At 38.2% G+C, this 25,330-nt stretch overlaps 2 protein-coding genes across 2 annotated transcripts in view; one reads left to right on the top strand and one right to left on the bottom strand.

The window, feature by feature from the left end:
• Window positions 1-11,723, top strand: part of cpne5a (copine Va) — a 72,571-nt gene extending 60,848 nt beyond the window's left edge. Inside the window, exons 16-21 of the mRNA XM_053317949.1 lie at window positions 380-561; window positions 1,998-2,125; window positions 4,919-5,021; window positions 10,051-10,108; window positions 10,795-10,868; window positions 11,535-11,723. Of these exons, the coding sequence (XP_053173924.1) occupies window positions 380-561; window positions 1,998-2,125; window positions 4,919-5,021; window positions 10,051-10,108; window positions 10,795-10,868; window positions 11,535-11,723 (734 nt within the window). The remainder of the gene's footprint in view (window positions 1-379; window positions 562-1,997; window positions 2,126-4,918; window positions 5,022-10,050; window positions 10,109-10,794; window positions 10,869-11,534) is intronic.
• rbm15 (RNA binding motif protein 15) overlaps window positions 1-25,330 on the bottom strand; it is a 214,785-nt gene that overhangs the window by 70,464 nt on the left and 118,991 nt on the right. The gene's annotated exons all lie outside the window — the stretch shown is intronic.

The following is a 25,330-nucleotide window of genomic DNA, read 5'->3' as shown; positions in this document are numbered from 1 at the left end:
CAAGTCCATTTGGGCCCAAGGATGGAACATGGAATATCCACACCATATTTGTATAGAGATGAATAAATGTAGAGATAATTAAATAATGAACATTGAAATAAAGTAGATGGGAATAAAAATTCATATGTATCATATCCAAATGTTTACGTCAGTGTTCATGTCATGAACAATATTAACATGTTTTATTATTCTTATGCAGCAGCCATCATGATATTGCTAACTTCAAGTATTGATAATAAGCAACATAAACCAAGCCCCAGCTCTAACTCACAACTTCCAATTTAGAGTTGGTTCACTTATGTTTCTGCCGTTGTAGCTGTCAGTTCAGTCTCAGTTTGAGTGTATGCATCGCTGACTCTTCTTTCTTTCATCTTGAAAGGAAATCCATCCCAGTCCACTTCACTCCACTACATGAACCCGTACCAGATGAATGCCTATGCCATGGCCCTGAAGGCTGTGGGCGAGATCATCCAGGACTATGACAGTGATAAGATGTTTCCTGCGCTGGGATTTGGTGCTAAGCTGCCCCCTGATGGGAGGGTCTCCCACGAGTTTCCTCTGGTGAGTCAACTATGTGATTACTTGAAATACTCAGAATCATAATTTCTCCTACATTACATGGAAATATTTTTTGACTTCCCAGTGGAGCTTGTTTTTGATTGGTGAGCATTTTTGTTTTTGTTTTTATGCTTCCTCCAACACGTATGGGTAGGCGTGTTTCCATACGCTATATAGATGTGTGTATGTTTTGAGATGAATACTGCAACACCTATGACATGCATAATTCAGAGTGAATTCCATTTACCTTTTATAGTGCAAATTCTAGGTTCTGTGAGGCTGAAGGATTCGTAAATCAATTTGGCTTCTCTCAGCAAGCTAATGTGCTCTGGCTGCTGCATAGAACAGCCTAATGAGGAGTCTGTCTACAGGGTAACGTCTGCATCACTCCATGTGTCTGTTAGAATTTTGATTAATTAATTAATTCATCTCACCTCATATGGATTGCATATAATTGAAGCCTCATTCTTTTATGCTCTTGTCTCGTAAGTGGGTGTAAATGTAAAATTGCGGCCCTGGGTGAAATATCTCACTATATATTTGGTTAGATATGTGCCTTGTAGCCAAGGAAGCTAACATTTGAAGCAAACTTTGATAAGCACATCTCTTGGAGCAAAGAATGCTCTCCAAATGTCATTCAGCCATTAAAGAGTGACTCAATACTTCTGGAACTGAATAAAACCACAGGGCTGATTTTCTATGAAGTAGACTGCTAGCCAATGAGATGAATATGCTCTGTTTCTAAGCTGTGTGTTCATTCATTTACTATTCACTCATTCATTCACTCATTCACTACACACTAGGAAATTATAGAGTTCAAGACACAGTATAGTGTGTCAGTTGTAAAAATTGTATAAATCATTTTTTAATACTATTGTTTTCAATTTTTTTATGATACATTGTGGAGTCATTCTCACTAGAAATTCAAACAACACACTATATACAGTAGTAAGTAGTGAAGACACAGCTTCAGTCTTTGTGCTGAGCTAGGTCAAACACGTCCCAGATCCATATCTGTATTGAATACAATACAATTTTCTTATTTGATACAATTGCATAGAAGCTGTTTCTGTCTAGAGCTGCAACACTCAGTCAATTCACAGAAATGAATTGGCAACTATTTTGATAATTGATTGTTTTAGCAATTTGTTAAGGCTAAATGCCAAACATTTGATGGTTTCAGCTGTTCAAATGTAAGGATGTGAAGTGTCTGTGTGTCACACATGCTAGTAAACTGAATGTCTTTGGGTTTTGGACTATTTATTAAGACTATTTAAGACATTTGAAGATATCACCCTGGGCTTTAAGAAATTAAGACATTTTAATTAATGCAAAAACACATTGTGAAACTACTGACAGGCTGTTGTTTACATTAATTAATTGGTATGTCAAGCCCTATTGTGTTCCACCCAGAAATGTCTTGTTTTTGTTTTTCTCAGAATGGCAACATTGAGAACCCTTACTGTAACGGTATGGAGGGGATTCTTGAAGCTTACCATCAAAGCCTTAAGACGGTTCAGCTGTATGGACCCACGAACTTCGCTCCCGTTGTTAATCATGTGGCAAGGTAATTACACAAATACAGGTCCCAGTGAACATCACAGAGTGTTGTCAGAGGTATTAAAACACTGAGTGATGCTTTCTCTATGAACTGAGCAGAACTAATGAAGGCAAAATAAACAGTGATGAATAGAAATGGTAATCAAGCATATGTAGGACCAGACATTTTCGAGTGCAGATGCTACATTGCTTAGTTAGTGTGGAGAAAGTGGTAAGATAAGGTGCTGGGATTGGCAGCAAAATTGTAAATGTGTCCCTTCAGGTATGAGTTAATTAGTGGCATTATTCATCAAATAAGCTTCACTGTGAATGAAGAACTGCATGCCTTAATTCAACATTTAAACAGATCCTGTCAATGCAAATAGAATAACTGCAGAACAAGGAGATTTCTTGGCTTGTCTACAGATGAAGCTGCATCACATTAAATGCACAGCAGGCACAATTTATAGAAAATCTATGTCTGTCTTCTCAAGATTGAAAAAGAAGAGAAAGTATAATAATAATGCACAGGTATACAAGGTTTCTCCCCCCTCTTGTGTTTTCAAACTGAACTTTCAGACTCAAGCTGAGACTTTAGGTCCAAAAGTAGATGAGTCATGACTTGGCTTGGACTTATATTAGTGACTCACCCTTGGAGACAGGTTTGTGCACTGCAGACCTGAACCTGAGTTTTCTTTCAATTGTCTGCACCTCAAGAGATATGTGCCTGTATTTCTGCTTATTTTAAAACTCAGAGTTACATGGAGATAGTCCATGAAAATGTATCTTTGTCAATGATGGACTTATCACATTAGTATTGATCACTTAAAGTCACAATTTTAACCAATAAACTAGTTTTACAAGAACTAACAACTTCATATTAAAAATGCACAAATGATCCTTTCCTGACTTAGACTGAAACAAATGAGGACTTGGAACTAAACTTGGTCTTCCAGTTTGACTCAACAGCAGCTGGCAGACTGATGATGGACTTGGGATAAGGATTAATGTGGTGCCCTGGATAAAACTCAAGGCTACCTCAGATTGTTTTCAAGATGTATGTACATTTTTATTTCAGTTTTCATATCGCTGCACAGTCACACAAGAGTGATAAAAAGACAGTTGTTCCTCTGTGCATCATTTCAAGGATTTATTCATAAATAAATCTTAAAAGGATTTTATGTCCAATAAAAAAGGTCACATTATGGCCGTGAATAGTCTGGGTTGAAAGCAATCAGACTCAATTGTTAAACTTTTTATAGCCTCTCTTTGCCTAAAGGGCGCAGTATAACTAAGATTGCAATAAACTTAAAATACTGAAAATGGTCTGCAAAGATGTTGTAGGCTATGAGAGCCCCTCCACTATCCATGACATCTTAAATACGACTTAGTAAACCAGGGATGAAAATTAAAATGAGTCTTTTTGTGACAAGAAGTATGAGTGAAGATGTCTCAACCTGCTCCTTGCCTCACCAAACAGGCTGAGCAATTTGTTGCTTGTTTGCAAAATCTCTTGCCCTGGTTCAATTTTTTCTGGTTTCAAAGTTTCACTTGCCTAACCCTATTTTCATTGGTCAAAATTGGTGATCACTATCTTGATGTTTCCCTGTCTTTACCAGTTAGCAGTCAACATGGATGAAGAGAGTGCAAGAGTTAAGATAAATCAACTTTTTAATCCCGACTCTGAGCTCTATATTCCTATAGAGCTACCTGTTCGTAGGCGAGCAGTGGCTCCGTCCAGTCTTCCACACACACACGCACAATCAACACTGCAACATTGCTAGTATATCTGGACAACTTTTTGCACTCCATCTATTACAATTTGCTTGTTAAATGTAGGTTAGGAAAAATGTGCTAGACATTAGCAGCTATCAATCAGAAAGTGTTTGTAGCTATCTTTGGAGCATTTACTGTACAAAAGCAGATTCATTGATGAAAGCAGGCAGTTCTCCTAAGTGGGTAAAAGGTATTGATGCACTGTTCATAGTGAATACTAAATGTATCGTATGATATTAAACGTGCTTTTGCTTTGGGCTTTTGATCTGTGTAGGAATCTTAACTGTAATGTATCTGTAATACAATATTCTGTTTAGTGCTCTGCTCATGTGTCTGAATGTCTTGAGTGAGTGCTGCTCATATTGTTGCATGACAGATGAGGAAGACAAATGTTGCTTTAATGTCCTAAACACTCGTCATCACTCTCGCCGGTGTCATCGACTGGGCACGTTCTTTGATTAAAATGTCAGCGCCTCAGTCAAATTTACCGAACTGAAAGCAAGAGGACGGACTGACCTCTGACCTGTCCTTGGCTCTCACAACGATCTGCCACGTTGAACCCCCTCTTGCTCATCAAGCTCTGTCAATTGAGTGCCAGGCAATCAACAGTGTTCTGAAAGAATAAGACTGCACCACTTGCATAAACAGTTTAATAAATTATTCATAGGACAGCCAGCGACGGGCGATTGAAACTAGGCCACGCTTACTGTGGAGTCTCTGAAGGGTTTCGTAATAGTGTCTGGATAGACCTCGGAGACATGAAGAGCTTTACAACATATTTTACTTCTTTACATGTCTATATTAAGCTTTTGTGTCACACGCTGGGTGGAGGGGAAGTTTGTTTCTAAGAAACATGCTTTTTAAATTTTTCTTTTTCTCCTCTCTGACACAGTGGTTGCTGACACGCTGCTGTAGCTGCTGTTAAAGTTTCTCTGTGTCTTTTCATACCAGTCTCAGCTTTATTTAGGTAAAACCAAGATTTGTTTATGATTATGTAGTCTGCACCTGTCTTCAACTATCTGTGCTGTTGATTTCTCTTCTCCAGGTATGCAGCAGCAGTGCAGGACGGATCTCAGTACTTTGTCCTGCTGATCATCACTGATGGCGTCATATCAGACATGGCCCAAACCAAGGAGGCCATAGTGAACGTAAGTGCTGCTCTTACACCAGCCGCAGGATGTTCACCTCTTTCTTTCTCATCTCCTCGGCTCTGCAGGACATTGGCATTGCAGGTGCTTTTAGCGTACTGTGCCACTGCTCTCAGGCTTTCTGTTACTTTGAGGGGTTTATAAGCCAGTAACACCAGATATGAGGATTTATGGGATGTTTTCTACTCCACTTGCCCATCCCCCCCTCGTGCTTGGATGCTCTGTTTGTCCAATATATTTCCATTTTATTGAGAGCCTCGGGAGCCTGAGGGGCTCAGCTGAGATTCACTCTCAGGTCAACAGGTTCACTTTGTTGGAGGAAAAGGTTTTATCCAGCACCACATCTGAAACACCTGTTTGATTAATATTTTAAGTCTTCTTCTTGTCATATGTCTATATTGAATATTTTTTGTCTTGGACTTCATCTATAGCTCATCTATAATTGGATCATGGCTACAGTGGTAAGCCTCATCATTGACCAGGTAGATGCCTTTACAGCAACATTGTGCTCTGACCCCCAGCAGACTGGGTTTAAAGGGAATTTGCGACTGTTAATCAAACCATTCGAACAGCCACACCTTCCTTTTAAGATCTTGTCTGCTGCTCTGCGCTGCTCAGCCCGAATCTTCTGCATCCTGCTGCCACCTCTCACCTCTCAGTTTTTACCTGGCTACTCTTCCCTGTGCCCACAGAGCAAAGGACTGAATGACCTGCTTCACTTGGCATTCAGCCTTTGCCCCGGAGAGATGAATCATAAGGAAAGTTACCGCTCTTATTTGTGCTTTCTGATGCTGCAGTGCATATTCAGAAATATCTTAAAGATTGCACATGGCAGCAATCTATTGGTAATGCACTGCTGCTGGCCAAACTGTGATGTTAATCCTTGTTCCTCAAACCAGCAACACTTAACTTTCAATGACTTATATGTCCACACATCTAACAGCCTCGGGGGTAAATACAATTTCCAACTATTTCCTTTGATGTTTTTGGGGTCTGAACCATTTTTTTCTTATAACTAGTGCCTCAACTCTCTTAGTATATAAACATTTGTGTACATTAAGTACTGTAAGTTACAAGCAAGTAATTGATACCATTTGTTCAGGATAACTGGGGCTATTTGAATATGTATACTTCAGTGATATAACAAGACCTAGTAAAAAGCTATGAGATCAAAAGTTAAAGAAAAAGTTAAACGGAATTTGAATTTTTCATTTTATCCATTTTCCATGAATGCAAATTATTACTATATTCATATTTGTAGCCCAGGGACTCAGGTAAAAAAACAACAAAAAAAAAGACCAGAAATCAATGGTTCATTTTTGTTTTTGGATATATTTTATAATAAACAACTAAATGCAAATGTTTAATATCTTCACATTTGTAGACCATGGCCTTAGATTAAAAAAAAACAACTGTGACAGCTGCTCCCAAACCTCCATCAGACGGTGGTATGGCTGAGTGGGCGTTTCTTACCGCCTGACTCTACTGCACAGGTTCTGGCTCAGATATATGGCTTCACATTTGCGGTCTGATCTATGTGAAAAGTGCCTTGTTTTTTTCAGTTCTTCCAAGTGGAAAAACCTCATTACTGTAATAATGCACGCTGCATGCATACGCACACAACGAAATGAAGTGGCGGCTGGCCTGACCGCAGTTGCAGCAAGGCAGTTTTTAAAGTTAGTGTCTAGAATGCAGTGTCCAGGGAGCTCCAAATTTCATTTTAGGATCATGAATTATAAAATAGGGTCATGAATTAATTTGTGTCCAGGTATTAGATTATGTCTGAGTTTGTCAGTTTGTTGTATGAATGGCAGGCTTGCCTGACCAGTAACTTCATAAAATTCATAAATATTTAAACATTTAGGGAAACTTCAAGCACTATGTTTGGCAGAGTTCATCAGTCCATTATAAATAAACTAAGCTACAGTTCTTTCTGTCTGACTAACTCTGGACACTTAGCTACTAAAAAATAACCTACAAGTTATTTGTGAATTATCACTAGAAGAGATTCTCTGCCTCTATTTTACCAACTTCCTAAGCAAGTCAGCAGGTTTAGACATACACTATATTGCCAAAATATAGTTTAATATGATGTTGGATCACCCTTTGCAGCTATAACAACTTCAACTCTTCTGGGAAGGCTTTCCACAAGGTTTAGGAGTGTGTTTATGGGAATTTTTGACTATTCTTCCAGAAGTGCATTTATGAGGTCACACACTGATGTTGGATGAGAAGGAATGGCTCTTATACTCCACTCTAATTCATCCCAAAGGTGTTCTATCAGGTTGAGGTCAGGACTCTGTGCAGGCCAGTCAAGTTCATCCACACCAAACTCTCTCATCCATGTCTTTATGGACCTTGCTTTGTGCACTGGTGCACAGTCATGTTGGAACAGGAAGGGGCCATCCCCAAACTGTTCCCACAAAGTTGGGAGCATGGAATTGTCCAAAATCTCTTGGTATGCTGAATCATTCAGAGTTCCTTTCACTGAGGCCAAGCCCAGCTCCTGAAAAACGACCCCACACCATAATCCCCCCTCCACCAAACTTTACACTTGGTACAATGTAGTCAGACAAGTACCGTTCTCCTGGCAACTGCTAAACCTAGACTCATCCATCAGATTGCCAGAAACGCGTCTCCACTGCTCTAGAGTCCAGTGGTGGCGTGCTTTACACCACTGCATCCAACGCTTTGCATTTCACTTGGTGATGTATGGCTTGGATGCAGCTGCTCGGCCATGGAAACCCATTCCATGAAGCTCTCTACACACTGTTCTTAATCTAATCTGAAGGCCACATGAAGTTTTGAGGTCTGTAGCGATTGACTCTGCAGAAAGTTAGAGAGTTGGTGTCGTTCACAATCGCTTCCACTTTGTTATAATACCACTGACAGTTGACTGTGGAATATTCAGCGAGGAAATTTTACGACTGGACTTGTTGCACAGGTGGCATCCTATCACAGTACCACGCTGGAATTCACTGAGCTCCTGAGAGCGATCCATTCTTTCACAAATGTTTGTAGAAACAGTCTGCATGCCTTGGTGCTGATTTTATACACCTGCGGCCATGGAAGTGATTGGAACACCTGATTTCAATCATTTGGATTAGTGAGTGAATACTTTTGGCAATATAGTGTATGTTATTACGATGAACTCTCCAGCCTCAGAGCTGCTATGACTTCCTAGCTCTTCTCATTGTTCTCACAATTCCCCTGAGAACTGTTTCAACCTGCAGAACTCAAAGTTTCCAAAGATAATAATTATAGTTTTATTTGTAGAGCACTTTTCAAGCAATAAGCACAATGTGCTTTTCCAAACTCATGTTAGTCAGGATATAAGAAGCATTAAAGGACAATTGTAAGAGGTACAGATCAATAAGTATTGTATATCATATTAAAACAAATATATGTAAATACAAGTAAACTCTCAATAAAATAAATAAAATAAACAGCTTATAATAAAATAAGTGAAGTCTATCAATTATTAAAAAAGACTATTTGGTAAAACTGAGTTTAAAGGCAGCAAGAGTATCAGCTGGCCTGCTTGGAAAAGCTGATCCAGAGCCGAGGAGCCAGTACACCTTACAAATTGAAAAATATGTGAAGCTTGACTTTTAGAAAATGTGTATAAAATGCTGCATCAAACATCTAGACTCAAAATATCTGATGAAGATCCATCAGTGGAAATTAAACGAAGCCTAATTTTTTAAAGTTAATTACATGTATTAAATATAATATTAGCATGTGCACTGAAAACAGAGCTACAGAAATGATTTCTTATTTCCCAAAGACCTTTAAAGTCCTTCAATGTTCAGTCTGTGGTTCAAGTGTCTGTGGTTCTGTGCAATAAGAGGAGGGAGTACTGTATGTGCTCAGACAGAGTGATAGAGTGGGATCCCGAGTGACTTGACAGTACAGGCAAAGTAACAAATAGTATAGACTGAATAATTCAGCTTGGGATACTTTGTGAGAATCTGATCTGACATTTATTGGTATATACTTGTGAGGTTGTATCTCCTTGAAAGTGGCAAACGAGATATATGTGTTTGTTGCGAGAGGTCATGAGGAATGAGTCAAACAGAGGGAAAGATAACACAGGGAAAAAGATGGAGGCAGCATAGTGATGGAAAACATGGAGAGGGTGGTCCTCCTAAGTCTATTTACTCCTATCTGTGACACCCCTTTCCCCTTGGGAGGTTTTTCCAAGAAAGCTGACCCACTTTTTCTCCAGTAAATGCATTTTTACCACAAGCATATATCATTCATTCATACCAGAGCTCTCTCACTGTCTCCACATCAGGACTGTGCTCTAAATTCATACAGTGGAATAACCAGACCACCACAAACTGAGATAAGCTTCATGTTTGTTGTGTGAAGTGTTTTGCAGGACGTTTGGCTTTCCTTTTCTTTACTTAACAGTTTTTGAAACATTGCGTTATGCAGAAATCATGAATAAATAAAGTTACTGTGTTATGTAAGTGTTGTAGAATGAAGTAATCATGTTTTATGAAGATAGCGTTTGACTTAACGCTTTTATGTTATCTTTATTGTTGTTTTGTTGTTGTTTTTTATGAGTGTAAAATACAAAAATCTTTGCGTACTATAACTAGTTTGATATTCTGCTTGTAAAAGCAGCTTATGAAATGTGTACACTGTTTAGTAGTTAGTAAAAATATTTTGTTGGATGTTGTAATAATCTTGGGGCCCCTGAGTTGAATAATGTATTTTCTTTCAGTCCCTGGACGACCCAAACTATGCAAGATAATGTGATGTGAAACACTCATGAAACTGTTATGATGCTGTGTATCATTTTGTGTTTATTTCCTTTTATCTTGTCCTTTATCGTCATTGTTTGTGGCTTCTCTGGGGAACTGTGCTCACAGATTAATACTGTCTATGCAGCATGAGATGTGCGTTATGGGAAAAAAACTAATAATTGGAAATGTAACCCCTCGATGCTCTGATGTCACCCCATCTTTAGAAATATGGGACTTTCAGACAACTAACTGTTTGCTCTTCTTTTTCATGACAGGCCGCTAAACTCCCCATGTCTATCATCATTGTTGGAGTCGGCCAAGCTGAGTTTGATGGTGAGAGCAGTAGCTACAGTCTGCAGAACAAATATATTAAAAACAATGGAAAGTCTTTGGGCCCCATACTCCGTGACTGAACAAGACCATTTTTAAGGAAAACCAAAATTGTAATTCAATGATAAATAAATGAAAACAAAGCACCACGAGGTCTGTGTGGTGCAGCCACATGCACAGTGCCCTGGCGGGAGGAGACGTGAAAGTATGCAGCACAGAGTGACAGCGCTGCTGGATATTAAAGTGAATGGGAGATGACACTCTGATTGGTTTATCCGTGTTACGCCCAAAACACACCTATGATTTATGAGGGGACTTAAGTCCGTCCCTTGTAGACCATGCGCCTGGCGCAGTGACCATTTTTCGCCATTAAAATAGCAAAAGTGGATTTGGACACACCCCAAAGGCACTTGTGCCATGTGCTTCACGCCATGTGCTATAGATAGTTAAAATGGGGCCCTTAGTGCATCTTTTTTTCATTCAAACTGACACAAAGTTTTTTTCGTAACCTCAACAAATGTTTACATTTCAACAGAATCTCATCAATACACTGTTAAAATTTTATTGTGACTTTATTAGTGACTTATTTGTCACATGAGTCAAGGTTTAGATCTTACATTATAGATACAGAGTCATTCTAGAGTTAGATCTTGTGAGAGTTTTTTGGGTAAAACCTGTTTTCTCTGTAGCCATGGTTGAGCTGGATGGTGATGACATCAGGATCTCCTCGCGGGGCAAGTTGGCAGAGAGAGACATTGTACAGGTTTGAGATTTTTACTGTTTTCAGCCATTTTCCAAAGGTGAAAGAATCATTCCCAACTAGCAGCCAAGTCTGTAGATGATTCCAAAGCAAGAAAGACCAGATTGTTGAGGATGTGGAACAGAGAAAATCATCAGTAATCATTTTTTTAAATCTAGCATCGCCATAACAGCAAAATATGAACACAATGCGAATGCAATAACAAGATTTAATGTGCACAGCAGCACTGAGCACATTCATGATTCATGATCCTCAGAGGATCTGCCTTCGGTTTTGGATAAACAAGGAGTTTGTCTGTAGCGCCTCCCTCAAGTAAAATTTTCAACTTAGTACACAAGATAACATAATAATAACTTAATATTAAAAAGTGATCTTTTAGAGATTTTTGAGAGACCCAAATGTCTATGAAATGTATTTGGATGTTGATCCCCAGAGGGTGAACTCATGGTGACACCCAGTTGCTTTTTCTTGCAGCACTTTCTGTGTTTCTTCTGTTTTAAACCTCCTTGCATTAATAACTCCACTGGTAAAACGCTCAGAAGAAGAAACTCATCTGTAAATTGTTATTTCAAGCCAACACTTTTGTATTTCCAGGTGTAATGAACAACACTTTGCATCATGATGCGTTCTTTTCGTAAAGTCATACGTTTATTTCTTGTGTCGCAACAGTTTGTCCCATTCAGAGACTACATGGACCGCACAGGTAACCATGTGCTGAGCATGGCAAGGCTGGCTAAAGACGTACTGGCTGAGATCCCTGATCAGCTGATCTCGTACATGAAGAGCAGAGGCATTAAACCCAGCCCCGTCCCACCGGTTTACTTGCCCGGAGACCATCCCGAGACCAACCCTGTCTGAGTCCCGCATACAGCTCAGCGTCGGGGTGAGGCAGGGCGGTGGCCAACGTTGATGGGAACCAGCCTCCACCAACCATCCTTAGAGAGGAAAATGGGAATGAGGCCCTTTCCCTAAATAATAATCCGGCTAAACAAAAAGATGACAAGACTCCATTTTGGTTTGGAGCAATAAGACTGCTTTGAGAGAAACCTGCTCATGATCGGGGGAATACTTGAGGGATGAGAGCGCTGAGAGGAGCTCTCTGTAAAAGGAGGTTTTAGTTGTTCGCTGTCAAACCTGTCAAAGTGGTGATGTAATGGATAGCAAGTAAACCCGTAGAGAGGGCCTGTTTGAAGGCATAAATATATTAGAATGTGCCAGTGTGTATCATGTTTGTGATACATTTTGGAATCGATGTGTGTTGAACTAGGAAATCATGTGTATAGTAATTTATTTATTTATTGCAAAAATAATGTATTCCTTTTGGGCGGGGGAATTTAAAGGGTGGGGATCAAAGTCATATTTCCCCTGAAGTTTTCCATCCTATATTTTGTGACCAGTCTTAACCAAAAAAAAAAATTACAAAAAAAAAAAATCCCTATTTCTACTTTGATAAGGACTGTAATATAAAGCATGTGATAAAACCTAGTCAGCAGTTTAAGGAATCATTTTCACTGAGTTTTTGATTGCAAGCTGTTATATGGAGGACCTGCTGTGAGCTGTTGCCATACTGATTTCTCAGCACCACGTCTTATACCTATTTGTAATATTTCTATTAACAGAATGCACTAATTACTGTCCAAATAAAAAGCACAAAGGCTATAATGTTAATAAGCTGATGATTTTAAAACAGCTACCACAATGAAGATAATGGAAAGCAGCCCATGTTGTTTATGTTTCACGCTATCATTTTAAACAGACTGGACATTGGAAACAGGAAGAATGTTTATATTAAAAAATCTTATAATAATATATTAAAATGAACTTATATTTATCACAAACAGTATGACTACAGAAAAGTAGATGAATAATTCAATGCACACGCCAGCTTTTCTTGTTAGTATGCAGAGAGGTCAATTATACAGCTTAAGTCATGCTGCCATATCTCATTTGTCATCTCGCTGTCTCTTCGTCTGTTTCTTTCCATTATATTTGTTGTGGTTACGGTTTACTGTCTGGGATTTCACTCTGTGCTTTTAGGACCTTGCACATAAACTTTCAAAAGACTAATGTCACCAAATACCAGTTTTTTTCTCCTCATAATTTGATTTGTTGTCCTTCAATGAAAATGGAACAATCACAAATCTGAACTATTCAGAACTGTTCAGAACTAACTCATCTGAACAAAATTAACTATTTGGGGCACTGAACTTTAAAAAAAAAGGGATCTAAGGAGAAAAAAAACAACTAATTGCACACAAATAATGGTCCATGTTTTCTTATTCATTTAGTGTCTTATGTGTGCATTGTGTTTACTGTGTTTTCCTCTCAAATTAACTTGGAGCTGTGGAGAGTTTTCCCACAACAATCTGTTTACACCAATGCCAAGAAACAGCCCATTTTCTTATGAGTTTTATTTATAATTGGAATATTATTTTAGGAACAATTCCACTGTTTTGTTTTTTAAAGACTTAATTCAAGTCGTTGTATGCCATTTCTTTACAGCATTTTCTTTTTAGTGTCTGTGAATAAATGTTTTACAGCCTTTGTGGCCCAGTTGTGCACATCCTAGGTTATCTATTAATTATAGCTGCCATTATATTCACCAGTATATCTCAGTCACTCAACATCTCTATCCAAATGTGCCTATTATATGGAAACATATCCAAATTCAGTTACCCAGGTGTTATTCTGCCAGCAGCAGGTCTCACTGTTAGGATGAACTCACAGAAAATGTTGGCGATAAAACTGTTGCAAGATTAGGACTCTTACAGCTGCTGTGTCGTCTACTTTTTATACTTGCAGCTCTTCACTAATGAAAGTTGACGGTGTCGCCGAACTTTGTTGTACAATATTCAAAGTCAAGACTTGTTTACAATTCAACTGTGGCTACTTACATTGCCTCAAGGAAAAAGTAAACATTCATGGGTTTCGTTAAGAAATTATTTTTGATTTTCACTGAATGACACTGGAGAACCAACGTTTACACAGATTTGTTGAGTTCTCTGTGAATGTGAAGCTCTGATTTCTCACTGGTGTCAGTTTTGTGTTCAGAGAAAACGTGTTTACATGTTGCTTTGCTTTCTTTGTCAGCCATTTAATGTTTTTTGTTGCTCAAGTGCTCTCAGAGTGTAGATAGTGTGATGATTGTGCAGAAACTCAGAGGCAGTGAACTCCTTCTGCCATGGGCCCAGCTCCATATTTAACTTTTTTTTTCTTTCTTTTTTCCCCCCCCGTTCATTAGTGATGACATCTCTCCGTCAGAAGACAAAGCAGCGTTTAATCTGCTGCCAGATTCACTTATTCATCAGAACTGGAATGAGGCCCTTAAGTTTCATTATACACCACTCATGAACACCACTATACCTCTATAGGAAGCCATTCAAGCCAGAAGGAAATAAATAAGACACATTGAATATATTTGTTATGAAATATAGAGTATTTAAAGGAGTATTATAAATTACTAACCTAATTATATTAGATTATAAATAACCAATGTATTTACTCTGTAAGTAACCTCTTCTACTTTTTGGAGTGACTGTAATGGTAGCTCTTATTTTCATGGTTTTCATTTTGTTATTTCTACCAAAACAACAAAACAACTTGCTGATTGCTCACAAGAAATGAATTTGGAAAGTTGGTCATCAGCATCAGCATGTGGCTCATTTCCTGTTACTGCAATTACCACTGATCTCGCATCTCGTATGAGAGGAAGATGAAATGAAAATGTGAAGTAAAGATGGGCCCATATGTTGTGTGCACATTTCATGTTATTGACGCCACTCAGACTCAATTCAAGTAAGATTAGAATGTATTTCTCTTCTCTTTCTTATAGATTATAATAAGCTACACTTTCTTTTTATTCCTTAAATGAGCACAGTAATGACACTTATGCAATTGTTAAACATTAAATTATTATGATGTGTATTTTCATGCTTATCTCTCCCCAACTATACACTTATTTATTTTCTTTCAGTGGAAATGGCTTTGATTATCCCTTCATTTTGAATTTTCTTTGAGGCTGAACTCTAATTATGTACATAAGCCCCATATAATGAATAATTCAGTGCCAAAATGTGTTTGGTTGAACTTGGCCTCTTTAGACATTGTGCATGTTTTGTGCCAAAGTGGCAGGAAGTTTGGTAGTCTGCCTTCATTTCACCTGATTAGTGCATCTGCCATGTGCTTCATTTGTTACTGCGGGTGTTATTTAGAGATAACAGCTGCCTCTAGCATGTTGCATCTCTGGTTTCTTTCCATTCTGTTCTTATGAGACACATACTGTATGGGTTTTTCCTGCCACTACTTCATTTTTATCCCAGGTTGTTTACATACCTCTCTTGGTCTCTGACTTGCATGCTGAATAATTTCCAAACCAGGTGTTGGACATGATATTGTCGTCATACTGTGGTTTGTGAAATGCTTTGTAATGGATTGCCTTAACTGAAGATTAATAAAACACTGACAACTTTGGCAGAATGCAAGATGTTTTTTTTGTTTGTTTGTTTCATTGTTTGTTAATTTTGAGAAAAAGAAAGTAGCACGTAACTAGCTAACCACTAACACTAAGCTCAGCTATCAAAATACATTTCCTTTTTTAAAATAGTGTGAGATTGTACATTTGAAAAGCAGCTGCGATAACATTTTTTTTGTCAACAAGATGGTTGATATGTATCTACACATTTATCTCCCCATGAGAGATCACTGTCCAATCAGGAACAACAGTCCTCTTTCAGAATTTGGAAATGTGTTGTTCTCCCCCTGAGAAGCACTGCTGACGAATCAAGCTGTCCACCTGGGGAGAGGAGACAGCAGCTGGAGCCATAAATTACCATCCTAAGATAGAGCAAACACCTCCCTTGCCCACCCACTTACTGCCTGAACAATAACCACAGACTGGCATCCAGGAAGAAAATCAACAGCTAATGACATAGAATTATACCCTACTTATATACAACATTTCACACGTATAATATACAGAAATTGTTCTCAGGAGAGTTTTGCTCAAAATAAATTACGTCAATTACTTTGGCGCTCTAGCAGGCAACATTTTATGAGCCAAACTATATCTCAGTGTAGTTTGCAAAGACACAAATATTTGACCATTGACTAACAGATTTGTCAGTACTGCTGAATCAGTCACGTTAACACGGCAGAAGTATCTCAGTAAATTATCAAATTTTCATTGCTTTAAATTCTTTTAAAAACACTTTTTTCTGCATTGATGAGAATAAAACTGATTCAAGATAAGTAACTACAAATAAAAATCCAATTTGCTGCAGTGTGCCTTTTTTAATTTGGCAACTGTGCATTTCTAGCAAAGACAAATTAAAGCTACATTGTGAGTGCTCAACAGCTAACAAACGCCCCTCTGGACTCTGTTTTTAATGTGTCTAGCAGGGTGAGGAGTGAAGTGTGCACAAGCTTTTCCCACTCTAATCAGAGATCAGTGTGGATGGTAGTTTCAGTATTGACCTGGAAAACCAACCAGAACCAGATCTCTTCATGGTGTGTCAGAGGTACTGCCAGTGCTGCCCAATTAAAACAGCCTCCAGGTTTTGCAACAACAAGGTGGAGCTGCTTCGTGTCTGACGGTGGGTAGAACAACGCCCAGTAATTTGTAGAGCTCGGGTCAATTGAAAACATGTAGCTCTTTCTTTTCAGATTTTGGATTTGGAGTTAGTGGGAGGATTGTTACGGCTGCTACTCCTCACTACTCCCACTAACCTTTCTGCCCTGTGGTCCAAAATGAACTACACTCACCTCTCGGGCCACAACACACGCTTTGCTCAACAGCACAAATGCACTTACCTCCACAATTCTCTACCTCCCTTTGTACTGGTTATAAATCATCATTAGGCCAACAATAAAGAATATTAGAGGAATGAGAGAGTTTTCAGTGCACTGTAATGAAGCCAGAGTGGAGCAGTGGGTGGTTTTCAATTACCACCCATATTAGATAATGTGTTGGGGATTTTGTCAGCTGGGATAGCCATCCACATAGAAAATAATTATGTTGAATCATCATCACTGAAAAGAAACACAAACATGCCACATTTTTGTTACCTCTTCTTTTTACATTTCAACTAAATGACACACTGAAGATATTCAATTTGCAATAACCTCAGCATAGAGATACATACCACATTTTCCCTTGAAGGGATGAAAATTGATGTTAAAAAAAGTACCAGACCACTGACCACGCACACTAATAATATCTACAAATACAGAATGGAGAAGAGCTAGAGTACCTGAGAGTGCTGACTTCTCAGCAGGGAGTCCAATGAACTGAATATCATTACATCCTGGTAGAGTGAGCCTTATTTACTCTTAGCTGCATGCTGGAGCAGCCTGGTCCCCATAAAAATGCATTCCCATTACAGACAAAAACAACACTGAAATTGGAAATGTCAGGAATATTTTAGTGATATTTTATTTGATTCAGCCTGTCAGAACACAAAGCAGGAGGATACTGTGAAGGTAAATAACCCAGTCTGAACCTCATAAACTGAATACCAATACTGTTGTAATTGCCTGAAAAGCAAACAGACTCCTGCCTGAACTATTTTGGGATACATCACACGCATATGATATACTGTTTATGCATATATGGGAAGAAAAGTGAGGGGTAGTTAGTGTAGCTTCACATATGCTTTTAATAATAATGAAAAAAAAACCTGAATATTTTATACAAATGAATACAGTGTGTTTCACTTTGATAAAAAAAAGGACAAATATAAAGATGTTGATGATGATGAAAAAAGTCAAATTAATATTGCTGTTTTAACTATTCAGTTTTTGTTTTGCTTTCCTCTTTTCTTTTTCATGAGTCAAAAACAAGTTAAAGTTTTTTTAATGGATAAAGATAATTAAATAATTTGTGAACATATGAAAGCAAAAATAAATATTGCTCTTTTACTCATTCATGATTTTTTTCTTTTGTTTTTTCTTTTTTTTGAGTTGATCATATAGTAAACAATAATGTAAAATAATGTATTTACTATTCTTTACTAATTTATTAGTCACTGCAAATCTACATTTTGAGCTAACAATTATGATTGTATGAACTGCTGAGGGAGTAGCATAATAAAGAATGTATATCTTTTTAGAGATGTAAGACACCATGTATTTCTCATACAAATCAAATGGCAGCTACATCTCAGAGTGCTGATGCCGCCCGCAGCCATCAACCATTTTCAGTAGTGTGAGCCATTCCCTGGTTGATGTGTACCATTTAGCAGAACATTGAAAATTGCACACAATGCCCAGCTTGACAAACCCTGTCATGCAGTAAAAGGCTTTAGAGATTTCAAATAAGTTAAAAGTAGGCGGTAACTTCACATAGTGCATAGATAATAGTTCCTGCACTGCCTATTTTGATTACCTTAACTTATTACACCCTAGAAAATCTCCTAGGTGACCTAAAACTAGGACTGTAATATCTGTGGCTGGAGAAGACAAGGAGAAGAGGAGGCCGGTAAAAGAGAATATACTGACATATACTGTGGTGACTTTAAAGATGAGAGCAAGCGAAGAAAAGCTGGCAAGTGGACAGAAGAGAGAGGAAGGGTGGGAGGGTGGAACGAGGAGTAAAGCAGATTAGGGGAAGCACAGAGGAGGGAGAAATATTGTAGTTAGGAGGGGAGACAGCAGGAGAGAGCAGGAGTACAGTAGGAACGAGGAGGGAAGATGGAGCCCCCCATAGGGAAGCACTGTCCTATGAGCTATCCACAAGCAGCTGGATCTGGGCCGTGTAAGTCAGAGACTCCCTATGGTCTTATGGGATCTTAACAAAGAGAGAGTGATGAATGACTGCTCCTTGCATGAAGAGAAAATAGAGTGGAAAAAAAGGTCTCTCTTGGTGAATTCAAGGCTGCCTGATCAAGGCTCTTTTGATGTGAAAGAATGTGATGAATGAGTTAGACTGTTCACTACAGCACTGCTGTTTCTTGTGAGGATCGTTTCATACGTGCAGAATTGTATAAACATTTAAGGATACCCATCAACACATGATGTGTTTCCAGAATTAGGCTGAGCATTGTGTGAAACTTGTATTTTTTAATGAGGGTTTGTAGGAAAGAGAATCACTCAAAATTATCCTCTATGATAGTTGCAAAACTATAGCTACATTTCTGGAAATAATTGCCTGTTTTTTGGCTGGAGTTTGGCAGCTTTTACCTCTGCCCCCCCAAAATCCTTCTTTTCTATCAACAAAGATGTTTTGTGACTGCTGTGTTCAGTCCCATCCTTCTTTCTCCTGCTCATCATTGTGTATTTACCCCCTCAGAAGGCGCACAAACACATACATTGCCATTTGTGTTCGTACCCCCACACACAGAAAATGCTGGCATAAATAGAAGTAGACTGTGAGGGAAAAGATAACAGCCCCTGCTGCTGTGTGGGTGTGACACAGCTCAGCTTTATCGTTCCTACTCTCTGCGACAGTCTGGGAAAAAGGGGACTGAGAGAAATCACTACAAAGTGCAGAAACCAGTGGCTTTCTTATTGTCTAACCCAGCTGGGTGAAAGGCTCTCGCTGCTCCACTGATATCACCTACGTATACTGAGCTCTGAGCGGGTGCTTGTGTCCCACGCATCTCTGTCAGAGAGGCGTTGTCTTATAAGAGCTGCTAAAAAAACTGACAGACTCAGTATTTCGAGACATTAAAGTGAAGATGAAATAAGGAATAAAGTTTCTCTGAGGCTGAGTTAAAGGGCCGCTCTGTTCGCCTCCAGGAAAGTCCTTGTTCCAGCTGTGTCAGGTCAATTTAATACATGGTTAACTTTGCTATCCTCTACTTCAGACCACTACCATCAATATGTGATAGTTCACAGAGAGTGAGGACTTCTTCTACATCACTGATTAATGTCTCTGTAAATGTGTGATCAGAACAAGTGCCACAAATTGTAATAATCTGTAATAGGGTGATTGATGGTAATGGAGTTCACTCTGTGCTGTCCATGGTACTGAAAAGCCAAACCTTATAATAAGGTTGTAATTCCCAAGTATGAAGATAATGTACTTAGATAAAAGTAATACCTCATCATGAAAAAACTCCATTACAGGTAAAAGTCCTGCATTCATAACTTTATTGAAGTAAAAGTGTTATTAGTAGTATCCACTTAAAGTATCTCACTCAGCAGGCAGCAGAATGACCCCTGTCATATTGTTATCTATTGTAACTAATATTACTGATGAACTAATATGTGCGCAGCATGTGTTATAATTAGTAGAGCAACGACTGAGTTTGTCAGACGCCTCCTGAAAGATTTTAATATAAACCATCTGTATTACAACATTTACAAATTTTTACAATACTTGGTTTTTAGTGTGATACACTGCAGGTTTAATGTTATACTGTCACTTGATGTACATTGTATTGTATGTTAGCTTGTATGATGGTCTTTAATATATATTTTCTACTTATTTCTTCCAAGTGTTTTCTGCTTTTACTCTATTTTAAGCATCTTACGTTTAAGTCTCTGCATGCTCTATGTGTCCCAAAACTGGAAGAAAAATGTCTTCACTCAGGGACTATAAAGTTAAGATGAAGTTGAGGTTCACTATTGTCACAACAAACAGCAAACTTTCTAGCTATGAGGTGTTGTAGTTGAACTCAACAGCTAGTTAGAAAGTGGGCAGAAAAGTCTAAATTAACCTCAACTCACACCTGGCCAGGGACAACAGATGAAAACTAGCATTTGGGCTAATTCTGGCATATTTACAGATATCTTTATTAATATGCACTGTCCCTGGCAAATAAACTAATAGAATAAAAACCTTGAAGGTATTTTCACTGATGATGGATGAAGACAAAATGACATTCAGCTGTTTTTTCTTTCATCACCATGTCAGCTCATGTCAGATGCAGCCACAGCTGAGTCATCTTAACGATCATAAGATTTTTGAAATGTTTGGTGATTTTTAAGGGTTTATAGTAAATGATTCATAATGTTACAGAACAAGTCTGGCAAAGGGGTTGAGGAAAAATGTCTTTAACCATTCATTCATTATGCTCCCATTAACACTGATAATCAGATGCACACATTTTGACATCCATACTCAGGTCATGAAGAATCTGTGAGCAAATCCTTTTGCTGACCTATACTGTATTATTGTATAGTCACAGTGAATCTAGGACACTGTGATTTAGTACTTCAACACATAGAACAGAAGTTTGGTGTGCCAGTCTGACATGTGCATTAACTTTTTTTTATTTGAGTGTCTTTAGGGGAACTGAATTGTAGTACATAGTTACAGTTGAAGAATGTCTTGAGAACTCTTGTCTCAACAGAGCATTAAATTATCCAGCTGGATCCTTTCTTTCTTCTCTACAACGGCAGAAAAAAGAAAAACACACTAACACATTCACACTGTCAATCTGGGTAAACTCTGTAGACAACAAATTCTCTGTGTTGGTAAAACTGTAACATCACAAATACATGAAGTAACATGAGTCTGTGAAAATCAGATCACCACCCTTAATGGAAATATTAATTTGTGCTGAAGGGAAAGTTGAGTGAATGTAACAGCCACCTCGTTTTATAAGCAGTTTTACCCCTGGAAAAGGGCTTGGGCTTGCAGGTAGCAGCGGTCTTATGATTTCCATTTTGAAGTAATGGTGTGTGTGAGGAATCCATTACTTTAGCCCTAATACCCTGCTGTTGTGCCTGTGGGGGGTATGTGATACTCCATTTCCTTTCATTTTCTGGCTTCACTGCCAGGGTTTCATACTCTCAAAAAGTGTCAAAATATATTTTCCTTTACAAACATCTTTTCTGTTTTTGCGATACATGAGAACTGCCTTAAAATAGAATTTGGGGGCTGCAGAAAAATGAAGGTTTGTGTAAAATACGCAGGAATTTTAATGCAAATTCAATTTTGGGTGTTGTCTCATCCTGATTACATTTCAACTGATCTCAGCGTTACACAAATAGGGACATCCTTTGTTGTCAAGACATTATAAAACTCACTCACCCTAAAGTATATTCTTGTGCCTTGAGATTTGAAAACCTGGAGTCCTTATATAGATGGTTTAGTCCAGAAAGGTGAGTCACCTCACAGACTTGAACATAGGCCCCTGTGGCACTCCTGCGTCCAGCCGTGAAGGCATCATCAGTAGTCAGCTCCACACAGTCACCTCTGAGCCCATGTCTGATTGTTAATCCCTGTTCTGCCGTCTCCCACATGCAGAGGAGCCCCACGCAGAAGCCACTCATTCATCCTTTATGCGCACGAGATGACACTCCTGTTGGCAGCTCATGTCAATCTGACAACCCACTGACGGTGATTTATGACATCTCAGCATGATGCCTCTGAGCTTTCTGAACACAGCATACAACTTTATTAGGCACTTTTTCAAAGTGCAGTGTAACGAAGGATGGGAACTGGCCTAACTAAAAATGTTTATACAGCTGGATTGATGGTGTTTGTTTAGAGCTGTTAGCAGGTGATGAGGAGGAGATGTACAAAACAGAAAATAGTCGCTATGAAATCAATAAGGCTGTTAAAGCTTTGAGGACAAATTATATTCCAGTACATTTTAAGTTATTTATTACTTGTCCTTCATCGAGCTAACCATTTCTGTTTAGAGCCCACCCTCTGCTGGAGTATGGATTATAAGAGGTGTGATGGCCACAGCCAAACAGGGTAAAATCTCACTTTAGTTTGATTTTCTACACAGGTTAATTTGATTTGCAGCCAGCCACACCAAACAATTAACATTACACAATTTCATACCACACAGTTTGTTTGATTTAGAAGTTGTTTATTTCTTTTGAACCTTGCATTGTCAGAATGCACACATTTAAGCAATGTAGGGTTCTGTAAAATGTTCTGTTATATTAATAATTTATTTCTTTGTTTTGAGTTACCGTGGTTGCGGGAGGCCTCTTCCTGGTGGACCAAAAAGCAGTGCTAAGGGTGGAGCACTGTTAAATGTTGGGCCAAGCTCATCAGGCTGGACCACTTCCTGCTGTGCCAAGTTAGCTTGCTTTGTATTTAGTTATAGTTGGCGTCCATTTTGTTTTCCCCTTGTGTATTATTTGGTTTGGCTAAGCCACTATATATGTGCTCCCTCATGTCGTTTCGTCAGGTCTGTTCTTTTAACACCTCAGTTTTTTGTTGTTATATTGAGTATAGTTATCTTTTGTTGACCTCTTTTATAGTTTGCCTTGGTTTTTGTAAAATATTTAATTTTTAGTTTTAATTAATTCAAAAGAATAGGGTAAATAGACCCTATTCTTTTGAATTTATATTCCTGTCTCCTCATTGCCTTACTGCTTGATCCCTGACAAGAGGAAAAGGTCATGTTTCATTAGTGAATGGAGGATTGAAGGTTATCTATGGTTGTTACTCAGGGGCACCACAAAGCATGTGGACCTCCAAACTATCTTTTTGTGGTGGCTGTGATGACAGACAGCCAGTCCTGCTCTGTTGTCAGGTAGTGCAGTATGCATGCTTCAGTGCTGTATTCATATAATGACTTTATAGAAATATTTATAAAAATATGGGAAGACTTAAATTGCTCTGAACCTAGCTTTCGCATTAAGAACAGCAGGCATCTGCTAATTTTCAGTCCGTTTTTGTAGCTATTCATCAACTTCCGAAACACATAACACTGATGTAGCATTTTTAATTATCTTAATTGGCATTATAATGTTAATAGAAAAACTGTGGAGGGCCAATGGGATTTTGCTGAGAGCTGAGTCATTACTGCTCAGCATGCTATATGTTTTTTTTTTTTTTTTTTTTTTTTTTACAGGAATCAGATGTGCTGTAAAAACCTTAAACCCTAATTAAATAAAAAAGACCAGCTGAAATTCTAACAAACTACTGCCATCTTAGGGGAGAATAACATCATTACATCAGAAAACAGCTGTTTCAGGGTTTCTCCACCCCAATTCAGGACTTCTTAATACCACATAGATTGCAATTTAGTAAAAAACATTTATGAGCTGAATGTGGCCAATAATTTATTAATATATCACATTTTTTCAGTACTTCCCAGCAGTATGTAACAAAAATTCTATTAGGGCTGTCAACGTTAACACATTAACCAAAATTAATTTTAATGACACTAACGTTTTTAACGCGCGATTAACACTATTGTGTTTGACCCTTGTCCCGGCCCATAGTTTGGGAGATAAGGACGCGATGCAGCAGTAACGATTTGGATAACAAGCAGATATGGATCCTAAAGATAACTCAACTACCACCTGCTGGCCAAGCATACAGTTGATATGCCTGCCTCTTCCTCTTCTATTTAACCACCATGTAGCTACACCCAACTGCTGGAGCTGCCACTAGGGGGATTTTTTTCTATGATGCCCTGTTGCAAAATACTCTGTAGACTATTCACATTACAATAGGATATGGACTATTTAGGTTGGTAAATAAATTAGGCATATCAGAGCAGATTGATATTGTATCCGGATAAAGAATACATATAGAGGTAGGCTACATTTCTGTTCAATTCATGTCATCGCTGACATCTCAAAATCAACCAGAATTAAAACAAAAGCAGAACGTTTTAAAAGTCTTAGGCTACACATAACTATTATCCAAGATATTATTGATTCAACATCAGTGCTCTGTGCCTCCTAAAAGTCTCAAGTCAATGTCTCAGCACTCATAGAAAATTCACATTTTACCGGTTGAAAATTTGCCAAAAAATGAATAATTCACGGCATAGATGTTAGAGATTGGATTTTCCACCAACACATGAATGCAACATAAACCATGTTGCATTGAAATTGGTTATTTTGGTTATGTGGCGCCATCTGGCGGTCAAATCAGTAACTCAGTCAGATTTAAGAAGATATCTAGAACAAGAGGGTGTGTCGACAGAAATACAGGGTGTCCATAAAGTCTCTTTACAATTTAGCAAATGTATTACAAAAGCAAATGAATAGACAAATCTGTGGAAATTTAACACACCATTAGTTGCACGAAGCACATCAAGACGGTACTTGATTTCTTGCCATGTTTGCTCTAGCATAGCCTCATCAATGGTGGCAATGGCATCAATGATCTTTTGCTTCAGGTCGTTGATGTCCCATATCTTTGTTTGATATACAATACACAAATGCAGCGTGATTAAAAACTTTGATAACCACTGAGTACATAGAACAAATCTGATTAACATATCTAATCAATTGATTTTGTTTTTAAAATTGTAAATAGACTTTGTGGACACCCTGTACATCAATGACAGGACTCTCGGTGTGCCAAAAATAAATAGATAAATGAAGAGATGTGTATGCCTGTGTGAGAAAGAGAGAGAGGTTTATAAATTATTCCTCTGTTGTAGTTTGTGGCTAACAGAAAGCTAATTTGTCTGAAGTATAAAAGTATAACTGACATAAAAGCAGAAGAGACATACTCAAGTAGTATTTATAAAAACATTTGAGCATGCAGTATTCCATTGTTCTGTATTGTTTCAATAATAATAAACATGAATTTGCAT

Source organism: Scomber japonicus, chromosome 4 (assembly GCF_027409825.1).
Source record: "Scomber japonicus isolate fScoJap1 chromosome 4, fScoJap1.pri, whole genome shotgun sequence".
NCBI lineage: Eukaryota > Metazoa > Chordata > Actinopteri > Scombriformes > Scombridae > Scomber > Scomber japonicus.
The sequence above is the reverse complement of the archived record's forward strand: the minus strand, read 5'-3'. Positions and strand labels throughout refer to the sequence as shown.